Source organism: Stegostoma tigrinum, chromosome 5, assembly GCF_030684315.1.
Source record: "Stegostoma tigrinum isolate sSteTig4 chromosome 5, sSteTig4.hap1, whole genome shotgun sequence".
NCBI lineage: Eukaryota > Metazoa > Chordata > Chondrichthyes > Orectolobiformes > Stegostomatidae > Stegostoma > Stegostoma tigrinum.
The window spans coordinates 60,209,435-60,224,312 of NC_081358.1; the positions used below are offsets into that span (position 1 = coordinate 60,209,435).

At 39.5% G+C, this 14,878-nt stretch overlaps 1 protein-coding gene across 3 annotated transcripts in view; it reads left to right on the forward strand.

The window, feature by feature from the left end:
• The window catches only part of dipk1c (divergent protein kinase domain 1C), a 31,397-nt gene that overhangs the window by 5,042 nt on the left and 11,477 nt on the right, over window positions 1-14,878 (forward strand). For all 3 annotated transcript variants that reach the window (XM_048529613.2, XM_059646333.1, XM_048529614.2), the window contains 2 exons: window positions 10,132-10,827; window positions 14,270-14,434. In XM_048529613.2, the coding sequence (XP_048385570.1) occupies window positions 10,132-10,827; window positions 14,270-14,434 (861 nt within the window). The remainder of the gene's footprint in view (window positions 1-10,131; window positions 10,828-14,269; window positions 14,435-14,878) is intronic.

A 14,878-nucleotide genomic window follows, 5' to 3' on the forward strand; every position in this document is an offset into this window, starting at 1 on the left:
TCCTCTCACCCATCCCTTCCTCCCACCCCAAGCCGCACCCCCATCAACCTACTAACCTCATCCCACCTCCTTGACCTGTCCGTCTTCCCTGGACTGCCCTATCCCCTCCCTACCTCCCCACCTATACTCTCTCCACCTATCTTCTTTTGTCTCCATCTTCGGTCCACCTCCCCCTCTCTCCCTATTTATTCCAGTTCACTCTCCACATCCCCCTCTCTGATGAAGGGTCTAGGCCCGAAATGTCAGCTTTTGTGCTCCTGAGATGCTGCTTGGCCTGCTGTGTTCATCCAGCCTCACATTTTATTATCTAGGGATGACAGAGTGTTTTCCTTAATGAGCTAGATTGATTTTTTTGATATTCAATGATAGTTGTCATGGTCACCGTTACTGAGACTATTTTTCAGATTTTCATTCAATTGAAATTTAAATCTCATCATCTGTTGTGGGAATTAAATTCAAAACCCCAGTGAATTTACATGGAATACTGCCCCATATCATTACGATTATGCAACTGTCCCCTCAATAATAGCAAGCTCCTGGATATTCTATCACACCAATTGGCTGAAACATCACTGAGATTAAAAAAGCAATTTACTGGATATGTGAAACATATTAGCTAAATTCACAGTGTGTACAGAATAATTATAAGTCAGGAAAATTCCTTTGATAACTAATAAGATTAGGAATTAAATGGATTGGTGGGTCTGAATAGGACCAGACATTTATGGAGGCTGCGGTTGAGGGACTAAAAGACTGAAGACAGATAAAAAGAATCCTTGGAGTCTAGCAGTAAAGAAGGGAGCAGTAAGAATACTGAAGAAAATAGGAAAGAGTGAAGGCACTAAAAAAAATCACAGTCTTCAAAGGAGAAAAATCATTCAGTCTGAATGCATCCTGGGATCCCAAGGAAGTCAGGGTTAAAATTCTGGTGGATCTGGAGATGTTTCCATTACCTTCTTGAACAAGGGGATGGTAATGGTGACCTGGATGTTTGCAATGTTACACCCATTCTTATAAAAGGATGCAGGGAAAACAGACAATCTGAGGCTAGTCACCTTAACACCAGTGGTGAGAAACTTTCAGGTAATAATCTGAGACAAGATTAATTTGCATTTGAATACTTTTGGCCATATATAGAAGACTGAAAAAGAATTTGTTACAGATAATTATGTTTGGCTACCTACAATGTATTCCTTGATAAAATAATGCATTGAGTTGATGAGCATACTGTTGATGTTACATATCTGTACTTTTAAGGGTTATTTTGAAGAAATTCCACACAAAAAAAGATAACAATCCTACAGTCTGTGGACAGTGGCAGCATAGGTTAAAGGCAAAAGTCAAAGGTAGTAATGAATAATGTTCCTCTGACTGAAGGGTGCCATGCAGTTCTAAACATAGGAAGGGTCACTATTAGGATCCCTGTATTTTGATATATATCAGTAATTTGAATTTGGGTGTATAAGGAATAACTTCAAAGATTTTAGAAATCTTTGTAGAAAGTTGTGATAAGAACAATAATAAACATCAAGAGGCCATAGGCTCAGTGATGAAATGGTCAACATAGGATGGACTACACAAAAACAGAAAGGTAGGGAAGGTAGGTAGTGGTAGGAAAAACAGAAGAGAAAACATGAATTAAAGAATGCAGTTTTAAAGAAGGTGCAAGGACTGAGAATTGAGAATTTCTTCACAGTAATAGACCAAGGTAAAGAGTCTGTTAAAATTAAGTATAGATTTATTGGCTTTATTGTTCAAAAATTTATAGCATGCAGAAGTAGTTATGTTCGACCTTTATAAAGCACAGGTTAGGTCTCAGTCGGATTTTATTAAATTCTGTGTTCTCTTCTGGCACCAAATTTTAGAAAGAATGGCAAGGCCTTGGAGAGGGTACATGAGAGGTTTATTAGAATGATATGAGGGAAAAGGGATTTCAGCTATGCAGAAAGACTGGAAATGCTGGGGCTACTCTCCTTCAAGCAAGGAAAGCTAAGAAGAGATTTGTTAGTTGTATTTGAAAACATGAATAATTTTGTTCAAGTATTGACACTGTTTTCATTGACAAAAGCATCAACAACCAGACAATATAAGGTAATTGACAAAAGTTAGAAAGAGACATGAGGTAACATTTTTACATAGTATATTACTGTGATTTGGAATGGAAAGTGTGAAAGTTTGGTGGAAGCAGATTCAACAATAATAATATTCTGAAGGGAACTGGATGAACACTCAAAGGGGATTTAAGAGAGGGAAGTGTAGGGAAGAAGATTTACTTGGCTGTTACTATCAAAGAACTGCTTCTTGTTGTGAATGGCCGCTTTCGAGTCCTTCATTTTGTCAGTCTGTGGCTATATTTAAAATTATTATATTGTTTCCTTGAAGTCTCTTTTACTTAAGAAACAATTATTTTGCATTGAATTGTCTAACTTGAGAAAATTGGACAAAATTATAGTTAAAAATCTGCTGGGCTAGCAAAACGCAATAGGAACAACTTGTCTGTCTCCTCTCACCCTATCTTCTCCGCTATCCATCTTCGATCTGCCTCCCCCTTTCTCCCTATTTATTTCAGAACCCTCCCCCTTTTCTGATGAAGGATCTAGGTCCGAAACGTCAGCTTTTGTGCTCCTAAGATGCTGCTTGGCCTGCTGTGTTCATCCTGCTCCACACTTTGTTATCTCAGGAACACAGTGCGACTTGGCGTTATGAGGCAAGGGAGGGGATAGGGAGACTCTGGGGTTTGGGTTAATGAATGCAAAAATAGGAAATTATCTTTTAATAATTGGCACAGATGACAGATGACACTAACAGATTCAGTGGTTCAGCTATTCATTTGTCATTGTTCGTTGCTTTACTTGGAATTTCAGAAAATGTAGCTCCTGTGCTTCAGACATACTCCTTCAGTGCAAATAATAAAACAGAGTTCAAAAGCACAGTTTTGTAATGAAATCACAATTCAGATGAAGGGGCAGACATATTTCCCAAAAAAAAAGACAGGGAGAGAAGATTCATTCTGGGAAGTAAGATTAAGTAATAGTCCAGAACTCGGGATTCAGCTCATGATTCTTTACTGCTCAAAATTCCCTTTTTTGATTGATGATGTATGGAACTCCCCATTTTGGTGATTGTCCTTTAATTGACTCCCAGATAATAATCCATTTCCATAAAATATTTATTCAGGAAGCTGCCTAACATTGGATTATTGAGTTTATTCATCCTTTGTGAAGAACTGTTTGGTTAGCTGCTTGCATTCCTGTAATATCTTAGGTAAAATGTAGAATCTCCATAGTCCTATTGAACTGTAGGGATGCTCTCTCAATACAGAAAGAGAGATAATTAGTGGTCGTTTAAACTGAGGGTCACCATGCTTCAAGTGAGGGGAGAGGTTGAGAAGGAGGGCCCATCTTGGTAACCACAGTATCTAAGATTTTAAGAATGATATGGAGGATTATACAAAGAACAATGTCTTTAAACATGAGAGAAATATTACAACAGGTAACACACATTCAGATAACATCATTGGAAGTTCCTCTGACCTGAATGTTCAACACAGAAATGCAGTATGTATTATTAGACAGTTAGCATTAATTCTTTGTATAGTGTTTTTGCTGTGTTTAATCTCCGACAAGATGCCAATATTAATAACATGCTATTTGTTCATCAACTTTTTTAAGCTTACGAAATTCCAGATCATTCCAAAGCATGTTTTATATGTCTATCAAAAAAACCACTTAGTTTAAATGCAGCAGCAGCAGTGAAGCCAACAACTTTACTGAGCAGGACAGCTATGTAACAATTACTTGCTGCCTGCTGCTTGGTGAGCAGTGCTGGAGTAAGGATTGGAAGAAACAAGAAGGGGCAGCATAGAATGCTGCCAGTGCCAAGAGGCCAGTAAGGTGGCACCATAGGTCCCAAATACACGTACATCTTGAATATTATGGTAAGAATACATAGACCACACAAAAAAAGAAACAAAACCTGTGCAGATTCCATTACACCTAAAAGTAATTGCTGATGTCAACCTGAGGTAATATTTACAAATCATCATTGCACTCCTATTGGTGCAAGCATCACTGCTGCTTTGAACTACCAGATGATTGAGTCATTTAGGATACTTGTGAGTAACTTTGCTACTATCAGTCAGTTTGTTGCTTACTGTAGTATCAGATGGAACATGCTGTCATAGGAGCCTTGGCGAATTTCTGCAGTGGATCCGATGGTACACACTGTTGATACCGAGTGTCAGTGGTGGAGCAAGAGCATGTCCGTGGGTGTGGTGCAAATCAAATGAATTACTTTGTTCTGGATAGTGTTCAGCTTCCTGAGTATTGTTGGAGCTGTATTCACCCATGGAAGTGCAGACTATCACATCTCACTCCTGACTTGAGACTTGTAGATGATGAGCAGGCTTTGGGAGTCAGGAAGTGAGTTACTCTCTGCAGGATTCCTAGCCTCAGCTCTTGTAGCAAGTTTTGAGAAGATTTGTAGCTCAGGTTGAGGTTCTGGATGTGAGTTTGCTCGCTGAGCTGGAAGGTTAGTTTTCAGACATTTCGTCACCATTCTAGGTAACATCATCAGTGAGCCTCCGACGAAGCTTCGTCGGAGGATCACTGATGATGTTACCTAGAATGGTGACAAAACGTCTGAAAACTAACCTTCCAGCTCAGTGAGCAAACTCACATCAGCTCTTGTAGCCATTGTGTTTATATAGCTATCCAGTTCACTTTCTGGTCAATAGTAACCACTCAGGGTGTTGATAGTGAGGGATTCAGTGATGATAAAAGCACTGAATGCAAAGGGACATTGGTTGGGCTGTCTCTTATTGATGGTGGTCATTGCCCGACACTCGTGTGGCTCAAATGTTACTTGCTACTTATTAGCTCAAGCCTGGATATTGTTCAGGTGTTGCTACATTTGGATGGGCTTCAGTATTTGAGGAGTTGCAAATGGTACAAATTGTGTATTCATTAACGAGTCTCCCCACATCTGACCTTAAGATGGAAGGAAGGTAATTGAAGAATTAACTGAAGGTGGTTGGGCTCAGGATACTGTCTTGAGGAACTTATGCAAAGGTGTTCTGGAGCTGAGATGACTGTCTTCCAACTACATACACATCTTCCTATTTGACAGGTATGATTCCAACCAGCAGAGAAGATTTCTCTTCATTCCCAGTGACTCCGGATTTTCTAGGGTTTGTTGATGCCAAACTTAGTCAAATGCAGCCTTGATGTCAAGAATGGTCACTCTCACCTCATTTCATTAGAATATTTGAAGTGCCAAGCTACTTCCTGCTATTTGATTGTTTTCCTGCTCCTCTGACCAATCTCTGTTAGAAGTGAAAGCAGTGTGTTGGAGATGAATGGGAGTTCAGGATTCAGAATCTTAAACTTTAACCATCTGTTCTCCCTTCGCCTTCACGCTCAACAAACTCTCCTGTTTTGCAAGGTTTGTTTTACAAACAAGGGGCTTTGGATGATAGAGTCACAGAGGCTCACAGCACGGAAACAGGCCCTTTGGCCCAACTTGTCCATGCCGCTTAATCTAGTCCCATCTGTCTGCGTTTAGTCCATATCCCTTTAATACCTATCCCATCATATATATATTCAAATGTTTCTTAAATGGCAAAATTGTACTCATCTCCACCCCTGCCTCCGGCAGCGTATTCCAAACATTCACCACCTCCTGTGTGAAAATATTGCTCCTCTGGACTCTTTTGTATCTCTTGCCTCACCTTAAACCTATGCCCTCTAGTTTTAGACTCCCCTGCCATAGGTAAAAACTTGGCTCTCTACCTTATCTATGCCATTCATGATTTTATAAACCTCTGTAAAGTCACCCCACAGCCTAATATGCTCAAGAGAAAGAAGTTCCAGCCTCTCCTTATAATTCAAACTTTCCAGCCCAGGTATCATCCTAGTAAATATTTTCTGCACTCTTTCTAGTGTAACAATATTCTTTCTATAGTCGGGCAACCAGAACTGCATGCAGTATTCCAAATGTAGCCTTACCAGTATCTTACACAGCAGCAACAAGCCATCACAACTCCTACACTCAATGCTCTGACTGATGAAAACAAGCATGCTGAAAGCCTTTTTCACTACCTGTGACTCCATTTTCAAGGAGCTCTGAACCTGCACCCCTAGATTCCTTTGTTCTATAATACTCCACGGGGCCCTACCTTTGACAGTGTAAGTCTTGCCCTAGTTTGACCTACCCAATGAACAACACCTCGCATTTATCTAAATTAAACTCCATCTGCCATTCCTCAGCCCACTGACCCAGTTGATCAAGATCTCACTGTGTTGCCAGGTAACTGTCTTCACTGTCTACCATATCACCAATCTTGGTGTCATCTGCAAACTTACTAACCGTACCTCCCAAATTCTCATCCAAATTACTTATATAAATGATGAATAACAGTGGACCCAGCACTGATCCCTGTAGCACAATGCTGGTCACGGGCCTACATTTTGAAAAACAACATTCTACCACCACCCTCTGTCTTCTACCTTCAAGCTACTGTTGTATCCAGTTGGCTAGCTCTCCCTGGATCCCATAAGATTTAACCTTACTCAACAACTCACCATGCAGTATCTTGTGAAAGGCCTTGATAAAGTCCAAGTAGACAATGCCTACTGCACTTGGTGCAGTTGTACATTACATGATTAGCTCACTTAATAACCTCCACTAGAGTTTTGAGTTTTGTGTTATTGAGTTATATCTGCCTCTTACTCTAAACATTACATATCTCACAGAACAATAGGACTAAGTGCCTTGCCCTGACTAAAACTAGAATGTGAATTTTTTGTTGATCAAGAGCATGCCATTGCTTAGCAATGTTTAGCTCCAGCCCTGTTGCATAATAGCTACAGTCAAAATGGCTCTTTGACTGTGTGCTTCTAATTTTAGTTTAGTTTTACAGAGAAGTCAAATTAAACAAAATCACATGTTAAAAGTGATACAGCATGGCATTTATAAAACTATACACTGTTAAATTATTTAACTATACACTGGGGAACAACGTCATTTCAATGAACATTTCAGTGCTGAGGGAAGACTGGATTGTCTGAAGTGACGTTCTTTTGATAAACCCCTCTTTGACTGCCTGTTACAAGTGATTGCAACATTGCATCATTCAGCTAGGAGCAGTAAATACTCCCTTGGTGTCTTTATTCATATACTTGTTCAGACAGCTTGCTGCCAACAATACTTCTTTCTCTATGGTGAGTATAGGGCCTTTTAATTAGCAGTTGTAGTGCTTACCTACAAGTGCTCTAAATAGAGGAAGTAGTTGTCTAACATAGAAAGGTAGCCTACTGCATGATAGCAGTCGAAACAGCTTACTTTTTTTTAATTCACTCATGAGATTGGGCATCGCTGGCTGGTCTAGCATTTACTGCCCAATCATAGTTGCTGTTGAGAATCTGGTCATGAGCTGCTTTCTTGAACTGCTACAGACCATGTGCTGTAGATTGACCCACAATACTGTTAGGGAGGATGTTCCAGGATTGTGATCCAGCAACACTGAATAAACGATGACATACTTCCAAATCAGGATGGTGAGTGGCTTGGAGGGACATTTACAGGTGGTGATGTTCCTGTAATTCTGCTACACTTGCCCCTTTAAATGGCAGTTGTTGTGGATTTAGAAGATGCTGTCTCAGGATCTTTAGTGAATCTATACATTGCCCTTTGCAGATAGTACACACTGCAGCTCCTGAGTGTCGCTGGTGAAGTGACAGAATGTTTGTAGATGTGGGCTGCTTGTCCTGGGTGGTGTCAAGCCTCTTGAGTATTGGTGGGGCTGCATTCTTTCAGACAAGTTGGGAGTATCCTATTACACACCTCACTTGAGCTTTGTCGACAGTGGATAGGCTTTGGGGAGTCAGGAGGCAAGTTATTTATTGCAGGATTCCCAGTTTCTGATCTGCTCTTGCTGCCATAGTATTTATATGGTGAATCCAGTTTGAACTCTGGCCAATGATAGCCCTCAGAATGATATTAAGTCATATCTTGCCAAACACAATTCCAAACTAAACTGATCCTACCTGCCTGCTGCTGGCCCATATTCCTCCATACCTTTCCTATTCATATACCCATCCAAATGTCTTTTAAACATAGTAATTGTACCCATATCCACCACTTCATCAAGCAGTTCATTCCACACATGAACCACGCTCTGTGTAAAAACAATCTGCAGTGATTCAGGGAAGATAATGTTATTGAATGTCAAGGGGTGATTGCCCTTACTGGAAATGATCATTGCCTGGTATTTGAGTGGCGTGAATATTAATTGCTACTTTTCAGCTCAGGCATAGATATTATTCAAGACTTACTGTATTTAGATGGGGACTGCTTCAGTAATAGATGCTCAACTTGGTGCAATCATCAGCAAGCATTTCCACTTGCGAACTTACGGTGAATGGAAGATCATGAACAAAGCAATTGAAGATTGTTGGGCCTAAGATACTTGCTAGACATAGTAACTTAGAACAATCAGGAGCTGTGTAGAACACATCTGCCTCCCTTAGGAACTAATGCAGATCTCAACTGTCTCCATCCAAAGACCATGTGACATAATCCAAATGGATATAGCTTAATGCAAATTTACACTACCTCCTTGAGAACCATTACCTGATACATCATCTTGGCCAATATTTTCTCTCAGAAAGCACAACTAAGAGTTAGGAACTGACCAGTCTTTTTACTGTTTTGAGATAGAATTTGTTGCCTAGTAAAATGGATGCTGTCATTTTTATATAAAAATGAGTATGCTACAAAATAAAGCAAACTGCAACTAACTACTTTTTTGGTTCCCCCCCTGTTAGAGGGTAAGTTCTTTGCTTCAGATGGTGTGATAGAGTACATCATAGAGCCCCTACAGTGAAAATCAGTCTATTTGGCCCATCAATACTGCACCAAGACTCCAAAGAACGTCTCATTCAGACAGATTCTCATGTCCTCTGCGTGAATAAAAGTTACCTCTCAGGTCCATTTTAAATCTTTCCCCTCTCACTTTAAACCTATCCTCTCTTGTTTTGAACTTCCCTACCCTAGGAAGAGGAACCTAGCTATTTACCCTCTCCATGCCCCTTATGATTTCATAAACCTCTACCAGCTCACCCCTCAGCCTCCGATGCTACAGGGAAAAAAGCACAGCCTATTTAGCCTGTCCCTATAGCTCAATCCCTCCAATCCCAGCAAAATCCTTATAAGCTTTTCTGAACTCTTTCAAGTTTAACAACATTTTCCTACAGCAGGGAAACTAGAATGCTGTATTCCAAAAGTAGTTTCACCAATGTCCTGCACTGACACAACATAATATCCAAATTCCTATACTAAATGAACTGACCAATCAAGGCAAACATGCCAATTGCCTTCTTCGCCACCCTACCTGTGACCCCATTTTCAATGAAAGATGAACGTGCACCCCAACATTTACTTGTTCAGTGACACTGCCCAGGCCCCTATCATTAACTGTATGCATCTTCCCTGGTTTTCCTTTCCAAAATATAACACCTCACATTTGTCTAAATTAAATTTCATTTGCCACTCCTTGGCCCATTAGCCCATCTGATCAAAGTCCCACTGTAGTCGGAGATATCCTTCTTTGCTACCCACAGCAGCAACGATTTTGGTGTCATCTGCAAATTTATTAACCATTCCTCCTATATTCACATCCAAATCATTTATGTAAATAATGAAAAGCAGTGGACCCAGCATTGACCCTTGCAGCACAACACTGATCACAGACAATCTGTCTAAAAAACAATCTTCCTGGCCACCCGCTGTCTCCTACCTTCTATATCCAATTGACCAGTTCCCCCTTAATTCTATGTGATGTAACCTTGCTAACCAGTTTTCTATGTTCTTGTATGAATTTTTATAAATCTTGAAGAAAAATATTGGCAAGTTTAGAATTCATGAGAAAAGATTTAATAATCCTATTCCAAAAAATATATAAAGATTGGTGTACAAATATTACCTATTACGTAATACTTCAGAAGTAAAGATTTTTGGTAAATGCTATTTTGAAGTTTGATTGAATTTTAGAAGCATTACCCACATATTTGGTAGACCAGTTTCAATAAAATGTAATAGAGCTGACTCTGTGTGTTTCTCTGTTTGTTTCAGTGTCAAGACTACAGACAAGGTGTCTTAACAGGAGATTTATGTAAGGATTTATGTGTGACACAGACTATGGTTTACAAGCGCTGTCTTTACTATGACAAAGGGAAAAAAGTCATCCAGGCTGATTGGAATGGGCAGCCCATCATACTGAAATCCAAACTAGAGAACTTCCTGAGCTATGAAAGTCTGTACCTATTGGATGAGCGGGAAAGCAGACCCATTCCAGATGTCGATATCCTTGTCTTTACTGCACTTGAAATCAAGCACTCCTTGGGACTAGAGGTGAAGAATGTCACAATACCACAGCTATGGACCAAGCACCTAAAAGGCAGGACAGGCTCGTTCTCAAGGGCAGAGCTGTCTAGTATGTGGTCCCTCTTTCAGCAGGAGGAGTATGTGTTTTTCCAGTTGTTGCAGGACCTCAGTAAGCACGTTCTCAGAGTAATTGGTTCCTGTGGACATTTCTATGCTGTGGAGTACCTTACAGCTGGTCACGCATGGCACCGCAGCCTGTTCTCCATTGAAAAACTGGTCCCCCTTTCCTGGCGAGGCAGTAGCAGAAAGGCATGGTGGCAGGTGACAAATAGAATTGCATTGAGCTTCCTCGAATTGGCCAGGCATTTTGAGAATGACTTTTCTTACCAGCTTCATCTTTGTGATATCAAACCAGAAAACTTTGCCATCAGGGCTGATTTAACGGTAATTTCTCAGCATGTAGATAATGGGAATTAATATTGAAAACACAGGCACATTGTTTTGCCATTCAGACATGAATTTAAAGAATATGGTAAATCCAGACGTGTGTTAGAGGTGAGGAGAAATTTCTTCATTGAGAGAGTGGTAAGCCTGAGGAATTCTCTGCTACAGAAAGCAGTTGAGGTCAAAACATTGAATGTTTTCAAGAAGGAGTTGGATATAGTTCTTAGGTCTAAAAGAATCAAATGATATGTGAAGAAAATGGTAAGAGGGTACTGGGAAGAGTTGAATAATGAGCCATGATTATATTGAATGGCAAGCAAAACCAAGAGGACAAATGGCCTATTCCTTCTCCTACTTTCCTGTTTCTATGTAATTGCAGACCAACCATGATCCAATTGAATGGCAGAAGAAATTAGAGTGGTTGATAAATAAGCCCCTCTTCCCATGTTCCTAGATTTCAATGACATAGATTGAAGTGCACACTAGACAAGTCAGTAAGGGGGAGAACTGTGTAAAGTTCTAGCTCCTGATTGTTAACTGAATCAAAGCACATAAGTGAGTCTGGAACAAAGAATTTTTCCCTGACAGAGGATTTATTGACTTGTACACAATTCTCCTCCTACTGGTCCAGAACTACAAGTAAAACCTGTTTACTAAATTCACTTGACAATAACACTGGTTATTATGCAGTGATTCCTGCTGGAGTTGAATGTGTGTCAGCATATATCTGTGTATGTAGATCTATGCAAGTGTATATGTGTGTGTCAGCACAAATCTATGACAGTATTTGAGTATATATCTGCACATTGCGCACTTGTTTGTGTACATCTGTAAACACATAGTTTGTCTATGTATATGTGTATTTGCAAATGTGTGTGACTGTGTGTGTGTGTGTGTGTGTGTCTGTGTCTGTGTGTGTGTGCGCGTGCGTGTGCGTGTGCCTATGATTGTATAAAGTGTATGTTTCTACACAGGCATACACTTGTGTGTGTATGCATTTGAACGTGGATGTGAATGTTGAGTGAGATTTGTCAAACTTTCAGATATTAATACAGATATAAGATTAAAATTCTGTTTATTAAATTGAAGTTTAACAATTAAGTCAAGTGATTAAATGTGGAAGTTAGTCCATTTATTTCAAATTCCTCTCTCCATTATTGTAACAGGGCATTGATCTAATTACTGTTAAAAAGATGAATGCCATCTTTAAATTAACAGAGAGGGGATCAGCTTCATCAAAGTGTTTCTATGATATCAGCACTTATATTAAATTCAAGGTTTCTTTTTTGCATTGCAATATCAGTTTCAGGTATAAATCAGATGTTCTGAGAAAGATATAATTTCTTTAAGGTTGAAACTGAAATTGAAGTCTGTAGCATTCTCCATAATCTCAGGCGTATTACACAAAAGAGAATCCCAATAGAATTTAAATAAACAGCTGGCTCTGTGTTCGTCTTCTTGTAACCTTAAGACTGCACAACAGGCCTGCTTCATCTTCAAAAGGAGTTACTATGCTGTAGAGGTTATCTTCAAGATGTCAACAAGAGCTTGTGACAGATCAGAGGTAAAATGAACTTGGCATTTTCACACTGGCCTCAATGGATACTATTCCACCACAAGTCCGTTCTCTTTATGTGTGGTGGAAGATAACATCTATAATCTCAGTTTTGAAATTGTGATACTGGTGTGTCAGGGGGCACGCAATGAAGGGGATTTTCTCTGAAGTGGCACCATGAAATAAGGTAGGGAGCATGGAGTATGTAATTTATTATTCACTTCAACCAGGCAAATCATTCATACTAAATTTACTCCAGACAATACAATCTCAAACTTACTGGCATAAAACCACACATAAGTAAAGAAAACAAAAGGAAAGAAATATGTACAATTTGTAGTATATTTGATGAACGCAGGATGACCTTGAACAATTAACAGCAAATGAAACACTTCCGGGCAGTTAAGCTAAGATCACAGTGACTGGTGAGCTCCACTAGGAATCTGCTGAAGCTCAATGAGTAAGAGAAAGGGCAGAGGTCTTTGACAGAAGGGACACCAAAGAACTCACAAATGCTGAACAGAATTCGCAGTGATTCAGTGTTGCTGGATGTCTGCTCCCTTCACACAGAGAGATAAACATTCTGCCCCTAGTGGCCACTGTATTAAAATGTTGGTCTGCCGGACAGGCTGTGCCTCAGGCTTATGTTTACTGCTGGAACCTGGTGCCAATTAGTGATAATGATGTTTGCCTGCTGAGCTCTGCCATACTGTGCTGACAGTGGGTAAGTTCCTGAAACAGGCTGTAGCAACGACCAACTTGAGAACTCATGACTGTTCATACCTTGAAGGACGAACAGAAGCTGACATTTGGGTGATGGGATGAGTTTGTTGGAACAGTCATTGATTTTCAATTCTATTGAGCACGTACAAATGGATAAATATCGTTTACTTATTCAGCCAGACTGTGGCTACGAGACCGGGTTGGAGGTTTGGAGTAACTCCCCTCCTTACTCCCCAAAGCCTATCCACCATCTACAAGGCACAAATAAGGAGCATGATGGAATACTCCTCCTGTCTAGATGACAAGAGTTCAAACACTCAAGATTCTTGACACCATCCAGGAAAAATCAGCTGTCTTAATTGGCACCAAATCCACTACGTATAACATTCACTCCCTTTACAAAATGTACGAAATGTACTGAAACAACTTACCAACAACATCTTCCATTCATCAGCCCATCATTCAATGAGATCTGACAATCCTGAACTCTACTTTCTACTTTCTACTTTCTAAAATTCTACCTTGGTCTTGAATATACTCAATAATCCTCTTACGGTAAAGAATTCCACAGATCCACAACCCTCAGAGAAGTAATTTCTCATCTCTGTTTAAAACTTTATTATTTATTATTTATTAAAACTCATTACTCTGAGATCACACTTTCTGGTCCTAAACTATCCCACAGGGGGAAACAATTTCTCTACGCCCACCCTGTCAAGTCTTCTTAGTAAACAGGTTTTATGTAAATATCTCATCTGTCCATGTCAAATATCCAATGTATAAATAAGTAGATAAGTAAAAGATAGTCAAATGTTTCGTATGACTAGTTAAAGTTCTTTAAGCTTCATTGAGTTACAGCAACCTGATGATCATGATGATGATCATGGTTACTAAGGACTCGGTTAAATTCTTTCCTTGTCCAATATCTGCCCTTATTAAGACAACTCTAAGTTTCCCATCCATATCATAATATCTCATTAATATAGCAAATAGAAATGTTTCTGAGCACATTTAGGGTCATGTCTGTTAATAATGTTTTGGAGCATTTTCTATTCTTTATATATGTAATCTCATTTGTTCAAGATTATGAACTAATAGCTATTAATTAAATACTGATAAAATTGATTTGAGGGTTTAAATAGTATTTCCATTTTACTGTTACAGGTTGTTGCGATTGATGTTGACATGGCATTTTTTGAACCCAAAATGCGTGCCATCCTTGAACAAAATTGTACGGATGATGAAGACTGCAACTTTTTTGATTGTTTCTCTCGATGCAATATTGAGACTAAAACATGCAGAGCAGAACGTTCAAATAATAATCTCCAGGTCAGTTGTAATATTTTACTTTAAAATTTCATGAATAATTGCTTCTAATGATCATTTCTTTTTGATGTAATATCCCAAATGGGATATTAGTTGCAGTTTATGACCATTATGAGCACAACCAGCAAATTGATTCACAACTCCTAGGTTCCACCTTCTTCTATGGCTGAACAGCTACTTATTGCCTTTCAAAGGCTCCTGTGTTTCTCATCTTTCTAGTTGGCATTTCTATCCTACATTATTGTTTGTTAGTGTATTCTCATTTCTCTTCCTAAAACAAATTTCCATTCTGCATTAACTGTCGCAAGCATGAATGCATCTGCAACATGGGGACTGCAGCAGATCGCGAAAGTTGCTCATTGCAACCTTCAGCAGGGGCAGTTCAGAATGGACACCAAATGCCAGCCTACCCTGGTGGGTCTCTAACCACTAAAGAACCAAAATGTA